Source organism: Rhinichthys klamathensis, unplaced genomic scaffold (assembly GCF_029890125.1).
Source record: "Rhinichthys klamathensis goyatoka isolate OS25496 unplaced genomic scaffold, OSU_Roscu_1.1 h1tg000281l_1, whole genome shotgun sequence".
Taxonomy (NCBI): Eukaryota; Metazoa; Chordata; class Actinopteri; order Cypriniformes; family Leuciscidae; genus Rhinichthys; species Rhinichthys klamathensis.
Window position 1 is genome coordinate 3,131,455 of NW_026606800.1, and position 16,975 is coordinate 3,148,429.

Sequence of the window (16,975 nt, forward strand, 5' to 3'; positions counted from 1 at the left end):
CTTGCTCACGAACGATAACAGGCATATTTAAACTGTTGACAAAAGGCAATTAGCAAAATTAATTGCTTATGCAGTCTGTGACATCTCTTACCCCGTCTATAAATAAACACGCCTGCTCATGTCTTCATGAAAGCACAAACACAAATACATTTTTATTAAAGCAATACACCACTTGAGGAGGTGATTTTACTATGGTCAATATTAAATGCATTTGATTAGAAATAATTACAAATATCTTTTGGTTTGTAATCCCATTTAGATGAGACTTGGCAAAACTAGCGTCCTCGAATTCAGTGTATTTTATGATCCAGGAAGTCACTTATGTTTAATCCAGATTGATGCTCCTGTCGCGGGCTGAAGTGTTGAGGGGCCGTGCCAAAGGCAGAATTTGGGTTGGATCCCAGAAGGGTGCTGGCTTGTCATAGGGACATCAGCAAGTTTCGAGTCGCTTGAGGGGCCACGTCATTAACTGTCAGGGCTGTTGCAAGTTACACACTTTATGCCAGAAGAAGGAATCACTCCCGCCAAAACTGTGATGCCCTTGATTAATAACGAGGGCATGTTGATCATAATGCATTAGTTATGTTGCCACTGTCCTTGAAAAAATTCATATTAGTTTGTGTACCATTGCATATTATTAATATACAGTGACTTTAAAAGTATTTGGGTGTTTAAATATGTCTGAATGTTATTGAAACTGGTTTCTACGGAAGCGCATTCACTTAAAGAAAAAAAATCTACTCTGTTTTTCTGAATTAACAAGTTAATTATCTCAGAATTACGAGATAATTTTTCATGGAAACATTTTTTTTGCTTTGTTTTTCTGAATTAACAGGTCAATTATCTCAGATTTACGAGAGAATTTTTCATGAAAAAAAGTTTTTGCTTTGTTTTTCTGAATTAACAAGTCAATTATCTCAGAATTACGAGATAATTTTTCATGGCAAAATTTTTTTGCTTTGTTTTTCTGAATTAACGAGTTAATTATCTCAGAATTACGAGATCATTTTTCATGGAAAAAAGTTTTTGCTCTGTTTTTCTGAATTAACGAGTTAATTATCTCAGAATTACGAGATAATTTTTCATGGAAAAAAGTTTTTGATCTGTTTTTCTGAATTAACAAGTCAATTATCTCAGAATTACGAGATAATTTTTCATGGAAAAAAGTTTTTGCTCTGTTTTTCTGAATTAACGAGTTAATTATCTCAGAATTACGAGATAATTTTTCATGGAAAAAAGTTTTTGCTCTGTTTTTCTGAATTAACGAGTTAATTATCTCAGAATTACGAGATCATTTTTCATGGAAACATTTTTTTGCTTTGTTTTTCTGAATTAACAAGTCAATTATCTCAGGATTACGAGAGAATTTTTCATGAAAAAAAGTTTTCGCTTTGTTTTTCTGAATTAACAAGTCAATTATCTCAGAATTACGAGATAATTTTTCATGGCAAAATTTTTTTGCTTTGTTTTTCTGAATTAACGAGTTAATTATCTCAGAATTACGAGATCATTTTTCATGGAAAAAAGTTTTTGCTCTGTTTTTCTGAATTAACGAGTTAATTATCTCAGAATTACGAGATAATTTTTCATGGAAAAAAAGTTTTTGCTCTGTTTTTCTGAATTAACAAGTCAATTATCTCAGAATTACGAGATAATTTTTCATGGAAAAAAGTTTTTGCTCTGTTTTTCTGAATTAACGAGTTAATTATCTCAGAATTACGAGATAATTTTTCATGGAAAAAAGTTTTTGCTCTGTTTTTCTGAATTAACGAGTTAATTATCTCAGAATTACGAGATAATTTTTCATGGAAACATTTTTTTGCTTTGTTTTTCTGAATTAACGAGTTAATTATCTCAGAATTACGAGATAATTTTTCATGGAAAAAAGTTTTTGCTCTGTTTTTCTGAATTAACGAGTTAATTATCTCAGAATTACGAGATAATTTTTCATGGAAAAAAAGTTTTTGCTCTGTTTTTCTGAATTAACAAGTCAATTATCTCAGAATTACGAGATAATTTTTCATGGAAAAAAGTTTTTGCTCTGTTTTTCTGAATTAACGAGTTAATTATCTCAGAATTACGAGATAATTTTTCATGGAAAAAAAGTTTTTGCTCTGTTTTTCTGAATTAACGAGTTAATTATCTCAGAACTATGAGATACATTTTTCTTGAAAAAATTTTTTTTTCACTCTGTTTTTATGAATTTACTCACAATTTTGAGATAATTAAGTCATTAATTTAGAAAAAACAGAGCAAAAACTTTTTTCCATGAAAAATGATCTCATAATTCTGAGATAATTAACTCGTTAATTCAATACGCTTCAGTAGTTCCCTTTCGAGGGAACTCTCGATGCGTCACTTGACGCTTTGGGAACGCCCCCAGCGTGCATGCGTCTGAGCATCAATGTCAACTAGTCCAATGGAAAGAATGAGCGTCACGGGCGGGTGACGTCATGACCAGGAAGGGATAAAGGCTCACCCGGTGAAACGCGGCATTAGCTTCTGTGTCTCAGCAAGCGATCTGTGTCATTTTGTCTCTGTCTATTTACTGTTGTCTGTTGCGGAAAAGGATGGAAACTAAACAAGTGTACAAACAGTGTGCTTCTCCCTGCCCGCGTTATTTAACGGGTGGGGACACACACGAGCTTTGTGTCGTTTGTTTGGGAGTGGAGCATGCGGTCTCAGCCTTCGAGGGGGCTGAGTGCCAGCATTGTGAGATGTTACCGCTTCGCATGCTCCGCTCTCGCCTGTCACTCTTTGATAAAGAGAGTGGGCAGGCTCGCGATCCGCAGGGATCAGGACCCGCGTCTGCTGAGGCAGCGCGGAGATTGCATTCCTGGGGATCGCAAAAGGAACTTTCGGAGGGGTTGGAGACGGGTCCGAGGGCTCTTTCTCCTTCCTTACCCGAGAGATCCAACGCTCTCCCCCCGGTGTCGGAAGCACGCTCTGCGGTTTCTTCCGCCCGGGGAGAGAGCCCTCCATTACTTTATTGCTCTTCCTCCGAGGAGGTTGATGCGATGAGTTTGGAGAGTGAAAGCACACACATGGGGGAAAGAGATTCACAATTTATTTCCCCAGCATATGATGAGCTGGTGGATGTTATGTCGCGGGCTGTAGAGAAATTAAATATTGAATGGCCATCTGAGAAGAAGGGCGCTCGTCCTAAAAGCAAATTAGATGAGCGCTTTTTATCTTCCACCACATTATCTCCACCACGAGGGCTTCCATTTTTTCCCGATTTGCACAATGAAATATCTAAATCGTGGAATAAACCTTACTCATCACGTCTTTTCAGCCCTCAAGTTAACACTTATTCGAGAATAAGAGGGCTGAAAGAGTATGGTTATGAGGCGATGCCCCAGGCGGAAGAGAATTTAGCCAGTTATCTTTCCCCTGGTCCCGCATCGTCTCTGAAAGCCTCGGCTTTGCCCACTAGACCGCTCAAAGCCACTTCGGTGTTAGTGGGCAAAGCTTATACGGCAGCAGGTCAAGCTGGAGCATGTCTGCATACTATGGCAGTGCTCCAGGCTTATCAAGCTGACCTGCTGGGGGATCTGGATAGTAGTGAGGGAGTCAGTCATGACGATATTCGTGAACTTCGTCGGGCTACCGATCTTTCTCTCAGGGCTACTAAGGAGACCGCCAGAGCAATTGGGCGGTCTATGGCAGCCTTGGTAGCTACGGAGAGACATTTATGGTTAAATCTGTCTGAAATTAAAGAAAAAGATCGAGCTTTTTTATTAGATGCTCCGCTTGAACCTTCTGGTCTCTTCGGCGACGCAGTCCACGCGGTCGTCGAGAGATTTCAGGAGTCAAAGAAACAAGCTGACGTTTTTAAAAAGTTTATCCCTCGCCGGGTCCAGCCCCCTGGGGCTGCTGGGCGTGAGCAGCCCCAGCCGTCGAGCTCATCATATCGTGTGCATCAGAAAGAGAGTGTTGCGTCTCGTGCACCTCCACGTAGAGACTGGAGACGGACGCAACCCTCTCAACCGAAGTCTTCTAAGTCGAAGCCGGATCTGAGGACCGTTCTTCAGGCGAAGAAGACTTCGGTTCAAAAAAAAAAAAAGGTCCTGATGTTCATGCATCAGGCCTGTGAGGACAGCCCCGACCGAAGTGGAGCGGTGTACACCTCATTATACGGTGCCCGTTCCATTTCGGGGTCCTCACGAGACCGTTCTGCCAACCCTGCCACCCTCGGTGCTTCAGGGCGCAGTGGTCTCCAGCGAGTCGCTGATGCTATGCTGCGGCACAGCATCGGTTTCGCGCCCTCTGAGGGGGGCCTTAGAGCGGCCAGTTCAGGTAGTTCCTGCCATTATGTTTCAGGCTCCGGAATTAGCCGTCTCGATAACACCAGAGACCAGCCTCGAGAGGCTGGTTCCCTTAGTAAATTTTCTGGCAGCGTGGAAGCTTCTGCCGAATATTTCTCGTTGGGTCCTGCAGATTGTAGAGAAAGGATACAGAATCCAGTTTGGTTCTCATCCTCCTCGTTACAACGGGGTGCTGCCCACAGTGGTGCATCCCGAGCAGGCTCTGGTAATGGAGCAAGAGGTAAAGGCCCTGTTAGCAAAGGAGGCTATAGAACAGGTGTACTCACCCGACAGAGAGTCGGGTTTTTACAGCCGTTATTTCATTGTTCCAAAAAAGGATGGAGGGTTGCGTCCCATTTTAGATCTTCGTCTGTTAAATCGTTCAGTACAGAAACTCAAGTTCAAGATGCTGACACTCAAGCAGATCGTGACTCAAATCAGATCCGAGGACTGGTTTGTCACGATAGATCTGAAGGACGCTTACTTCCATGTCTCCATCCTCCCTCAGCACAGGAAGTTCCTAAGGTTTTCTTTCGGGGGCAAAGAATACCAATATCGGGTTCTTCCTTTCGGTCTAGCTTTATCACCCCGCACGTTCACGAAATGTGTGGATGCAGCTCTAGCCCCTCTCAGGCTTCAGGGCATACGTATTCTGAACTACATCGACGACTGGCTGATTCTAGCGGAATCAGAGCAGTTGGCGGTTCGGCACCGAGGTGTCGTTCTCGCTCATATGCAGATGTTGGGGTTGAGGCTCAATGCCAAGAAAAGTGTGCTTTCTCCAGTACAGAGAACCACTTTCCTTGGTGTGGTATGGGATTCAGTGACGATGCGGGCCACTCTATCGCCCGTTCGTGTAGCTGCTATCCTGACAGCCACCAAAGAGCTAAAGCTAGGCCAGTCACGCACTGTAAAACAGTTCGAGAGACTGTTGGGTCTTTTGGCGGCAGCGTCCAACGTGATTCCTTTTGGCCTGCTGTACATGAGACCTTTGCAGTGGTGGCTCAGGACCAGAGGGTTCTCCCCGAGGGGAAACCCACTTCGTATGATCAAGATCACGTGGCGATGCCTTCGTGCCTTGGTTATATGGAGAAAACACTGGTTCTTAACCCAGGGTCCGGTGTTGGGAGCTCTCTGCCATCGAGTTACGATCTCGACAGATGCTTCCCTCACCGGCTGGGGAGCGGTAATGGAAGGCCGCCTGGTTCAGGGTCGGTGGAGGAGTCATCATCTTTCTTGGCACATAAATTGCCTGGAGATGATGGCCGTCTTCAATGCGTTGAAGCAATTCCTCCCAGACCTGAGGGGCCATCATGTGCTCGTCCGTACAGACAACACATCGGTGGTCTCTTATCTGAACCGTCAGGGGGTCTGCGGTCGCGTCCGCTTTGCAAGCTGGCGCACCAGATCCTCCTGTGGTCTCTGGGGAAGGTACTCTCCCTGAGGGCAGTGTATATTCCTGGGGACCAGAATATTGGGGCAGACATCCTGTCGAGGCAGGAGCTGAGGCCAGGGGACTGGAGACTCCACCCCGAGGCGGTGGAGAAAATTTGGGAGTTTTACGGCCAAGCAGAGGTGGATCTGTTTGCGTCTCAGCATACGACGCACTGTCCACTTTGATTCTCCCTTACTCACCCAGCCCCCCTGGGGCTGGATGCTATGGTGCAGACGTGGCCGAGGCTACGTCTGTACGCATTTCCCCCTGTTGCTCTGCTCCCAGGAGTTCTGGAACGAGTCCGCCAGTACGGAATAAGCCTACTGCTAGTAGCACCACGCTGGCCGAGTCGGATCTGGTTTGCGGACCTGATCCATCTCTTAGACGGTCCTCCCTTGGAGATCCCGATCAGGAGAGACCTTCTGTCTCAGGCCGGGGGCACAATATTTCACCCTCGACCAGAAATTTGGAACCTGTGGGTTTGGCCTCTGAGGGGGCCCAACTCTTAGAGAGTGGTCTCTCAGCTGAGGCTGCTGAGACCATTCTAAGCTCCAGAGCTCCAGCTACTAGGAAACTATATGCGCTTAAATGGAGAGTTTTTTCTGTATGGTGTCACCGACATCAGTGGGATCCAGTTAACTGTTCTGTGAACACAGTACTCGAGTTCCTGCAGGAGCGCTTTACGTCAGGTCTATGTCCTTCCACGCTCAAGGTCTACGTGGCAGCCATTGCGGCTTACCACGCCCTGGTGGGGGGTACATCGTTGGGTCGAGACCCCCTGATTACACGTTTCCTTCGTGGCACTTTGAGGCTCAGGCCTGCAACTCGCACTAGGGTGCCAGCTTGGGATCTTGCTTTAGTACTAGAAGGCCTGTCTAGGGCTCCATTCGAGCCCTTAGATTCGGTTTCAGAGAAGTTTCTTACCTTTAAGACTATCTTTCTGCTAGCTATTTCGTCCCTTAAGAGAGTTGGAGACCTTCAGGCCCTTTCGGTTTCCCCCACTTGCCTTGAGTTTGCACCGGGGATGGTCAAGGCATTCTTATATCCAAAACAGGGATACGTCCCTAAGGTGCCGACCTTGACTCCGAGGCCTATTGTGCTGCAGGCTTTCTGTCCTCCTCCTTTTACATCTGCGGACCAGGAAAGGCTGAACCTCTTGTGTCCAGTGCGAGCACTGGATACTTATGTTCATCGGACATCGTCAATGAGGAAGTCCGACCAGTTATTTATTTGCTTTGGATCACCTAAGAAGGGTCTTCCTGCTTCTAAACAGACGGTTAGTAAGTGGATAGTTGAGGCTATTTCACTTGCATACGAGTACTCTGACCTGCCGTGTCCTTTGGCGGTCAGAGCTCATTCTACGAGGGGTATGGCGGCCTCTAAAGCCTTACTATTTGGAGTTTCTCTTCAAGACGTTTGTGATGCGGCAGGCTGGTCCTCACCGCTCACATTCGTTAGGTTTTACAGCTTAGACCTGGATGCTGCCCCAGGTTCTCAGGTGCTTAGTGCTTAGTTTCAACAGACTGACACTCAGGTACTTGGAATTCTGGCGTTTTGGGTATTCTCGTTCCCAAAGCGTCAAGTGACGCATCGAGAGTTCCCTCGAAAGGGAACGTCTCAGGTTACGACTGTAACCGTAGTTCCCTGAGAAAGGGAACGAGACGATGCGTCACCCTGCCATACTTCCTGCTTCCCTGTGATCGGCTTGCTTCGACTTTTTGAAGCTAATGCCGCGTTTCACCGGGTGAGCCTTTATCCCTTCCTGGTCATGACGTCACCCGCCCGTGACGCTCATTCTTTCCATTGGACTAGTTGACATTGATGCTCAGACGCATGCACGCTGGGGGCGTTCCCAAAGCGTCAAGTGACGCATCGTCTCGTTCCCTTTCTCAGGGAACTACGGTTACAGTCGTAACCTGAGACGGTTTCCGCCATGGAATAAAAAATGTAAAAATGTAATTGCTGCTTTTTGTCACAATTCAGATTGCGAGGTACAGTATATACTTCACAGTTCTGAGAATTTTTTTTGTAAATTGTGAGAATTGTACACACATAATCTCATCATTCCCAATTGTGACATAAAAGTAGCCATTTTATATCTTACAATTTTTACCTTTATAAACTTGTGAGAAAAAAGACTGAATTGTGATATAAAGGCACAATTGCAATCGCAATAGTGAGGGAAAAAGTCAGAATTGTGTGATTAAAAAGTCACAATTAAAATCACAAGTCTAAATTTTTTTATTCCGTGGCGGAAACAATTGTTTCCATAGAATGTCGTTCCATTAGATTACAAAAATTCAAACAGTAGCTTTTATTTTAAGGAAAAATAGTTTACATTCAGTTTTTTTTAAGCAAAAGTTTTTTAATTATAAAACTGTGATTCAAAAAATTCAAAAAATATATTTTGTGGCATCATTAGTTAGATTTGTCAGATCTGCTCTGAAATGTTTCTAAAATGTTGTCACCTCCAACTAATTATAGTTTAACATTCAGGCTTTTTTTAACAGAGTGACATTAAATCCTTGCCTACAGATAGATATGAACTTCCCCCTGAATAGCAGGTGACAACTTATACTTCTCTGATGTGCTACATCGCCAAACAGTGTTAGCAAGGCATCTGAATAAGTTATGAAGCCTTCTGCTCGGCTCCGAAGCCTCATAGCCTGAGAACAAACTGCGTGTGAACAGCAGTGAGCTCCGAAATATATAGTGTGATATAATCCTGACATTGATTTGTTCTTGCTGGGTATGAGCTGATTATTTGTTTTTACCTCCAGGGTTTCAGACTTGATCCTGTCATTTTCTTTTATAGCTGTAATGTCGTCACTAACAACAACAAAAAATGATATATGTGTATATATATATATATAATACAAATAATTGTATCATGGTAGTACTATTACATTCACTTTGAGCAGGTAAATTACAGTATACTGTTTTATATTTATAATTTTGATGCATTCATTTTTTATTTATATCTGGTTCTGTTGTCCAAACTGAGATAGGAAGACATCTCATAAGATAATTTTTTTTACATAAAAATAAAAAATTGTGGACTTTACCTACAAAAGACTTGTTGGGATGCCAGACAGGAAGCAGATTTTGTTAGTATTGTCTGGTTTTTCATTTCAAAACAAATTATTATTATCCATCTCCATTTCTGCTGGAATAAAAGTTGTCCTTTACAAATGCATTTAGAAATGAATGGCCTGAGAAAACACAAGTGAATAATAATTTTTTTTTGCGCCATCCAAATCCATTATGATTGTGCTGGATGAATTATGACCTGGATTTCACAGCTGCTGTCTCTCTGTCCTCTATGACATAAAAAGCTGATTGCTGGTAACAGAAGAATATTGTGCTAAACTCCACACTGGCTTCATCTGTACGCTTTTCAATCACCTTTACAGCGCAATATGAAGCTGTAATATAATGTTGTACTGTAAAATAATAGAAGCTGTTTATATTTCATATGAATCCTATACATATAATGCATTATTAACAAAATTAACCACAGTTATTATTTGCTTTGTGTTATAATGCATTATATTTTAAGATAGCCATGTAAGCATTATAAATAAGAGATGATGTATTATAAACCAGATCAAGACCCAGATGCAATATAGATTACACGGCTACTTACCAAATGGATATGAAATATTGATTTAAGTTTTGTTATGTGAGCAATAGACTTCAGAGTGATATGAAAGACATGAACTAGCCTTTTAATTTAGCAGTCATTTAGTTGCAGAATTCTATAATTGACCAATCAGAATCAAGTATCCCTGAGAACTTTTTCATAATGTATCATTACCATCATAATTATTCATGAAGTGATCTAACAGTTTATCTTATATTATAGTATATATTTATATATAATATTTATCTTATATATATATAGGCTATATATATATATATATATATATATATATATATTTAAATTAGAGGTGGGCATAGATTAATTTTTTTAATCTAGATTAATCTAGATTAATATTGAAATTAATCTAGATTAATCTAGATTAAAATGGCTCATTTGAATTCTCCCGAAGGCATTCAGAATATGTGTGCTACCCAAATAATGACTAAAGTAAGTCTTTGAGAATAGTTTGCCTCGCGTAGGGATGTGCATTTCTGCCAAAAATGCCATTCGACAATCGAGGAGCAAAAGTCGAATATCGTTAAAAAAAACAAAAACAAAAACGCAATGACAGAAAGGGAGGCCAATTTCATCTTTAGCGATTTGTCATCAAACAAACTGTTTATTGAACAAGTAACATGTTTTCGTCCTTTTTTTTAACATAGTAGGCTAATTGGAAGAAGAAGAAAAACAATACGCACGACAGTCCGTTTTTGCATCGCCAATGCTCGTTAGATCAAAAAATAATGTCATCATATGTCATAAGAATTTTATGTGAAGCTGCCTTGTTACTGCAATAGCCTCATTTTTAAACAAATTAGTTTCAATCAATGTAAACTATTCGTGTGATTATGCCACTGCGCAATACACATGTAACCCAGTAGGTTATAACTGTGTTGTTAATAAGTTACTTCAATTTATTAGCTTGTATTTGTTTAATTAAGAGAGAAAATGTGAATTAACCATTCATCTTTGTTTGTGATCATACGTGTATTTGTGCCTTTAAGAGCGCGCGTGCATGAGATACAAGTTTGATAGAGGTGTACTTGTGGAAAACGTGGCTTTAACCATCAAGTTAGGTGTTTGATTAGTTATTGGTTTATGTGAATTAAGTCCCGCCCTCACTGGTGTTTTGTGTAATGTGAGTGGTTGTTCGGGACATGAGAGTTTTTTGTTGACAAGCGCGAGGGAGAGAGGGAGAGAGACGGAGATTGAGAGAGACGCATTTGCGGGTACAGAGTGATTTGATTGACGATTTTATAAGTTAAACAACCTTTAACTGTAATGTAGATCCAAGATGAATTGCTTGTGTGTGCGTCTTTGACTTTGTAGCCAGTGTTTTTATAGTTTTGTTTTGTGTGGCTAACCTGCCGTGTGGGAGCGAATCCGAGTGTTTTCGTTTAGTTATCACTGCGCATATCTGCGCATCTGAACTGATTACAGCGACAGTTAAACAACCGACTAAAGACTGTTTAACCTGGTTGTTGCCCTTCACAACGAGGGAGACCTTGAGGACCAGATAGCGCCCCAAATACCCGCGTTATTTGGGGTTCCTCTGGCGGCGTGGGAGGTGCATTTCGTCGGCTGACGAGGGAGAGAGAGGACGAGGAGCTGCGTGACGCCTGCTGCAGGATTCCGGAGTTGCGGTATCATTGCACGTGGAATTGAGGTATCTTTGTTTGAATTGTTTTGTGCTCAGGAGAGTGAAGGGGCCATTTGTCAGTTTCCCGGCCACCACGAACACGAGCCACGTTTCAGGCCTGCAACGGGGTGGGGTTGAGTCAATGACTGGTGTGTGTGTGTGTGTGGGCCCACCGCATTAAATATTGGTACATTCTAGTATTATTCAGTGCACTGAACATGTAATTGTTTATATTCAGAGTATATTTGGTATAATTTGTGAGTTATTGTATACATTTATCCCATTGAGGTCATTGGTTTAAGATATACTGATTCTATTGGACCTGTATACTAATTTCAGTAGGTCGGGCATCTGAGAAATTGTCCTTCGAGGATTAAATTGTGTCCCATTTAATGTGAATGTGATTGTGGGAACACTTCACATTCTGAAACTCATTGTTTGAGCCAGTTAACATTTGATCATTCTATTACAATTAAATCCTTTATTTGTTTTGTACTTTTACCAGTGTGTTATTCTTTCAGAAGCGTTTGTTGACTTCATCAGTTTGGGGGCGTAGAGATTTAATTCTGAGTAACTTCGTAAAAGGAAAGTATAGATTATTATTCTAATTTTCTAAAAGAGAATTAATTCATTTAGTGACACCAGAGGGGCCTAACTTCAACATCTGTAGGCATATAGTTAATGAATCTGGAGCGCTGTCCTACTTAATTACAAGAAAGACAGGTAGGGGGCGCTACACACGCGCAATACACACACAGTATTACCTTGAATGAAATGAAATCGAATGTATTGTCCTGTGGAATCATTCATTCACAGACAGCTTACGAAGATGTTCAACTAATAAAGATCTTCAATTCTTCATCGCTGGCAAAAATATGATGCATTTGCAGATTTGCATTCACTAGACTAGATCGGCCACTTCATCCAACGCTCTTGATGCTCTTAAATCTTCCTGTTTCGACTCCGAGTGTGAATTGAAAGCGCTTCAGACGATTCAGTCCGCGAGGAACTGAACAGATCAACTGATTCGCGAACCGATTTAGACAGATCATCTGACAATTAAGTCTTTGAACAGAATCGACTCAAAAGAGTGATTCATTTGTAAATGAGCATCGCTCATGCCCATACAAAGGACACAGCGCGCTTGGTAAAAACTCATTTAACAACGTATTGCATTAAAATAAAGTAACGAGAGGAACGTCGCCCAACGTAACGAAGTAAAAGTACACCTTGTGTCCCTGACAGGAAAATACCCTACTGCGCGATCTGTGACAGTAGGCGCGGCGTCATACTACACATTAGAATTGCGCGAAAATAACGATATTCGAAAAAGCTATTTATGATCCCAACCCAACTTTGATTAACGGCGATATTTTTTTTATCGCACGATAAGAGTCTCACGTTAACGCAGCACGTTAACGCCGATAACGGCCCAGCACTAATTTAAATATATACTTACATTTTTTTTTTATTATATTTCTTTTTTTTTTTTTTACAAATTTATTTATTTATTTATTTAACATGTGTGCATTAAAAGTACCATTTTGAGAACGATGCTGAGCCAAATGAAAATAAAGATGTGTTCTGGTGACTGGCGTGTTTATTGAACCAATCAGATAAGAGTAAATTGAGAGTCAGCGAGAAGCTCCATTGATTGGCTACATGAAGAAGGTGGACCCGCCCTCCTCTTCGCTTGCAAAACTCATTCAGTGAGAGAATCGTGCCAAAACTGTAAGCGCAGGTAAAAGAAAGACGCAACTGTACAAATGGGGGTATTTCGGAAACTTTTTTGCCCCATGCACACAAGTCATTTGCAACAGTTTTTTAACACAAAGGTTAATTTTACACGATCAGTCTGTTTTGCAGTTCCTGACTGTTGTTTTTCGCTTGCAAATTGCTGTTCACAGGCTTGCAGTGCTGTTGGCCTAAAAACGTGCCAAAAGTGTAAGCGCGGAGTCAAAAGAATACAGATTCTATTTATTTTGCATTAGCATGAAGCTGCAGCTTCACAATACATGAATTACACTTACGAATAACAGTAAAATGCTGCAAATATTTTTTTCTTACACTTAAAAAGCGATTTACACCTTTACTCTTCTCTTGCGCAAGCGAAATTTTATTTACGCTTGCAATCTTATGTACTCTTTCACAAATCTTACCCTGCGCATGCGATTCTTTATGGCATCATATTACCTTCATATGTATGAATCTCTCCTCAATGATCATTGACTTAAAAAAAGACAGAAATTGCTGTATGTATTGTTCAGATGTGTTCAGCATTGCAGGTTTGTCCTCTTTACTACTTTAATTGCTCAAACTCTTAAAGCAGGATGGAAACTGATTGGCTGTAAATGTTTTTATCAGATGGAAAAGGTCATTCTGAAAGCGATTCCAACGATACCCTTCTTCTGTGCCGTTATCGTTACAGTTGTGGTGTGGACTCTGCTATTCCTTTATATTTAGAATGATTTTTAGAACTGGCCTTAACTCTTTATGTCCTCTTAGGGCTGCTGTACATTGGATTCAGCGCGTGCATGTTTGGCCTGTACAGCTTCATGCCTGTGGTCATCAGAAGAACCAGCGCCACAGCGGTGAACCTCTCTCTGCTCACAGCCGACCTGTACAGCCTCTTCTGCGGCCTGTTCCTGTTCCAATACAAGGTTACAATACGATCTCTCTCTCTCTCTCTCTCTCTCTCTCTCTCTCTCTCTCTCTCTCTCTCTCTCTCTCTCTCTCTCTCTCTCTCTCTCTCTCTCTCTCTCTCTCTCTCTCTCTCTCTCTCTCTCTCTCTCTCTCTCTCTCTCTCTCTCTCTCTCTCTCTCTCTCTCTCTCTCACCTCCACCATTATACACGTCATTACACCGGCTGTAATTTTGCCCACTTGCCCTTGTCTCTTCCATTTTTATTTCTCATGAATGTCTCCTTCTCAGAGAGAATTCTGCACATCATTTATTCTTTCCCCTTGATTCTACTTATAATATTAGTCTAGACTTCTTTCACCATTTAGTTTTGCATGACCGTTTTCCTGTGGCAGATAGAGTAAGAAAATAAAAGGGTCTACAATGCACTGCAGTGGAGTCTTTGGTTGTGGCAATGCTTACTTGCTAGTATGCTGTTGGGTTCAGTATAGTTGCACTGCTTCAATAATGGACACTTTGAAAAGCTGCATTTATATTGAGACAGATTCACAATACAATCACACAATGCCTTTAAAAGATTGAGCAAGGACTTTTTCCTTTGCCTTTAGGGAAAGATCCAGACACAATGTGAGACTTTATCTTTAAACACCACCATTACAGCGAAAGCCATCAATGAACAAAGCCATTAGTCTTATTGTACAATGAGCACAGTGTTTTAAAATCCCTTTCCTTGTCTAGTAGTGATTACTCTGTCTGGAGGACAAAAAGAGATTCTGCTTCTTTTGAGTTGATTATTATGGAGAGTATCACACTGATTAGTTTGAATGGTTACGGTGCTATTACAGTTTTTTCTGAATTGCTTAAACACGTTTCTTGAAACCGTCACTCACTTTCTCAAAACCTTAAACACAAAACCAAATTTTCAAAGCACATTCACAGAACCTCTGACTCTTCTGGCAAAATCAAACAATTGCCTCAAAACCATCTGTGCTCAAAATCAAACAATGCTCTCAGATCATACACACAGCGAGTCAAAATTATAAACACTACAGATCATTCATTAGACACTACATCAAAAATTGGAGAACATGCATGCAGTTACAGTAAAAAAGTATATTGTGACAAAGCAAACAAATTTTGTAATTACGTGAAAAAGTATAGTAATGACAACTTACAGTAGTAAGGGGAATAAATTCTATACTGTATCCACTGCAAGTATAGTATTGTACTGAATATTGAATAGTAGGCCCATCGAATGTCTGTATATTCATACTGTGAAAATACAGTGACTCAACTGCAAAAGCCAAAAAGGTTACAGTAAAAAAACTCTAAATGAAAAGCATGTTACAGTAAGGTACACTCAGAAGAGTTGTGCATTTTCAAAATCAAAGTCAGTGAGAGAGTGATTCTGCTTCAGCATCATGTCTTCATGTCGGATCGGCCGGAGGAGTTTCTCCACTTCTCAGACACTGTCATCTCTGGAGGCAAAGGGAAAAACCCTAAAGCAGATCCAGCCTTGACAACATTCTCCACACCTGATCTTCCTCGTCCTCATTCTCCTCCTGCTTGTTCACCTCCTCTTACTCATCCTCTTCCTTCTCTCCCTCTTATATTGTTTCCATCCATTGTTGGTATCAACATTTAGTGCAACATTTTGAAGGACTCTGAACTGACTTGTATTATGTACAGTGGTTTGGTCACATCATTAGAAATAAGTGTGAACAATTTTTAGTCGTTGTGTGTAAACGATGACAACTGTGTTGCAGTTGTGTTTAACTTTCGCCTATGTTTAGCATTTTGAAACATAAGTGCATCACAGTGCAAAATGTGTTTTAGCGAGTGAGAATGTGTTTAGAGTTTTGAAAAAAAGAGTGCATGAGATTTTCAAACAGTGTTTTAACTACCTGAACTTGTTTAATGTTTTACAGAAAGAGTGATTTATTCGACAAATTTAGACTATTTAGAGTTTGGTTCAGAGAATGGGGTTTAGTGTTTTAGCAATTCAGAAAAACTGTAAAGTGAAGGGTTTCAAAAGGGAGTTTTTGCAGCGATGCCGTAGAAGAAAATTTTTTTGCTTCCCCAAAAAACCTTTTAGTAAACCGTTCTTAAAATAATGGATGTTTACATTTCTTCTTGGAACCATCAATGCCAATAAAGAACCTTATAAGAGAGAAGTGTGTGTGAAAGGGATGTTTTGCTGGTGGATTTTTTTTTTCCAAGTTGAATGTATTAGGACCATGTTTTTGAACTTCGGGATTCATGAAATACAATTAGAGTGATGGATATGAAACAAGCCTTCATCTCTGTGGCCAAAGGCAGAAAGCTCTGGGTTACTGGATGCTCTCTCTGCTTGTTGGGAAAAGGTAGAAGTGGCTCAACGAAATCAGATTTGGTCTCAGTGGAGCGGCGGTTTTTCTAGTGACAACAAAAGCAGTGATCACATCTAAAGCATCTCTGGCTTTGATTTCGATGTCCTTGTGTAAAGAGGCTCAGCACAGCTGTCATCTCTGACAGAAATCATCATGGATTTCAGCTATTTGATAGACATGTTGTTTTATATTATATATATTTTTTAAATTATGTTTTGTATTATATTATATTGTTTCGTTAATTTCAGCAGTTTATATATACTAGAAACTTATTTGAAAACCAAATGGACAACTTTTGATCAAACTTTAGATAAATTGTTTGTAGGAAAAAAGCCAGATGTTTATCGATATAAATCATTTTCACACAAATAATATATACAGTATATTTGTATGCATACATAAGCTTTTTACTGCAGCTTTGACAATAGCTTTATCAGATTTTAGAGCCTTTTTTTAGAGACTATCTTTTTTTGTATTTAGCATTTAAGCAAGGCTGTCAATTATTTTATTTTTTTTAAATTCAAATTAATTGCATGATATGCTGAATAATTCAATTAGTCATTAATCACAAATTGTATCAATATATGCTAAGAAAAGCCCCCAAATGAAGATATTTGAAGGTGGTTTAGGTTGCTTTTAACTGCGTTTTGCTGGGTCTCAACCCCGTTCCCCCCGCCAATGTTTTCAGTATTTTTTTAAAATGTTTTGCCAAGTTACAAATAGTTAAACTTGGAAATGCACATCCCAAGACCACAGTGTCCCATTTCATTTGATTCCGCTCTAGCGTTGTTTAACGCATTATTTTTTATATAATTACTAATTAAGTTAATGAATGCATTAAATTGACAGTCGTAGTATTTAGTAGTTTTTTTATATTGTCTTAACTATATGATGCTCATGTCTGGTATGATATAAAAAGCATCAGGCATCAGTGTTCCAAAAT

General features: G+C 40.4%; 1 protein-coding gene across 1 annotated transcript in view; it reads left to right on the forward strand.

The window, feature by feature from the left end:
* Positions 1–16,975, forward strand: part of slc35f1 (solute carrier family 35 member F1) — a 116,689-nt gene that overhangs the window by 89,918 nt on the left and 9,796 nt on the right. The window contains exon 7 of the mRNA XM_056269131.1: positions 13,530–13,684. Within this exon, the coding sequence (XP_056125106.1) occupies positions 13,530–13,684 (155 nt within the window). The remainder of the gene's footprint in view (positions 1–13,529; positions 13,685–16,975) is intronic.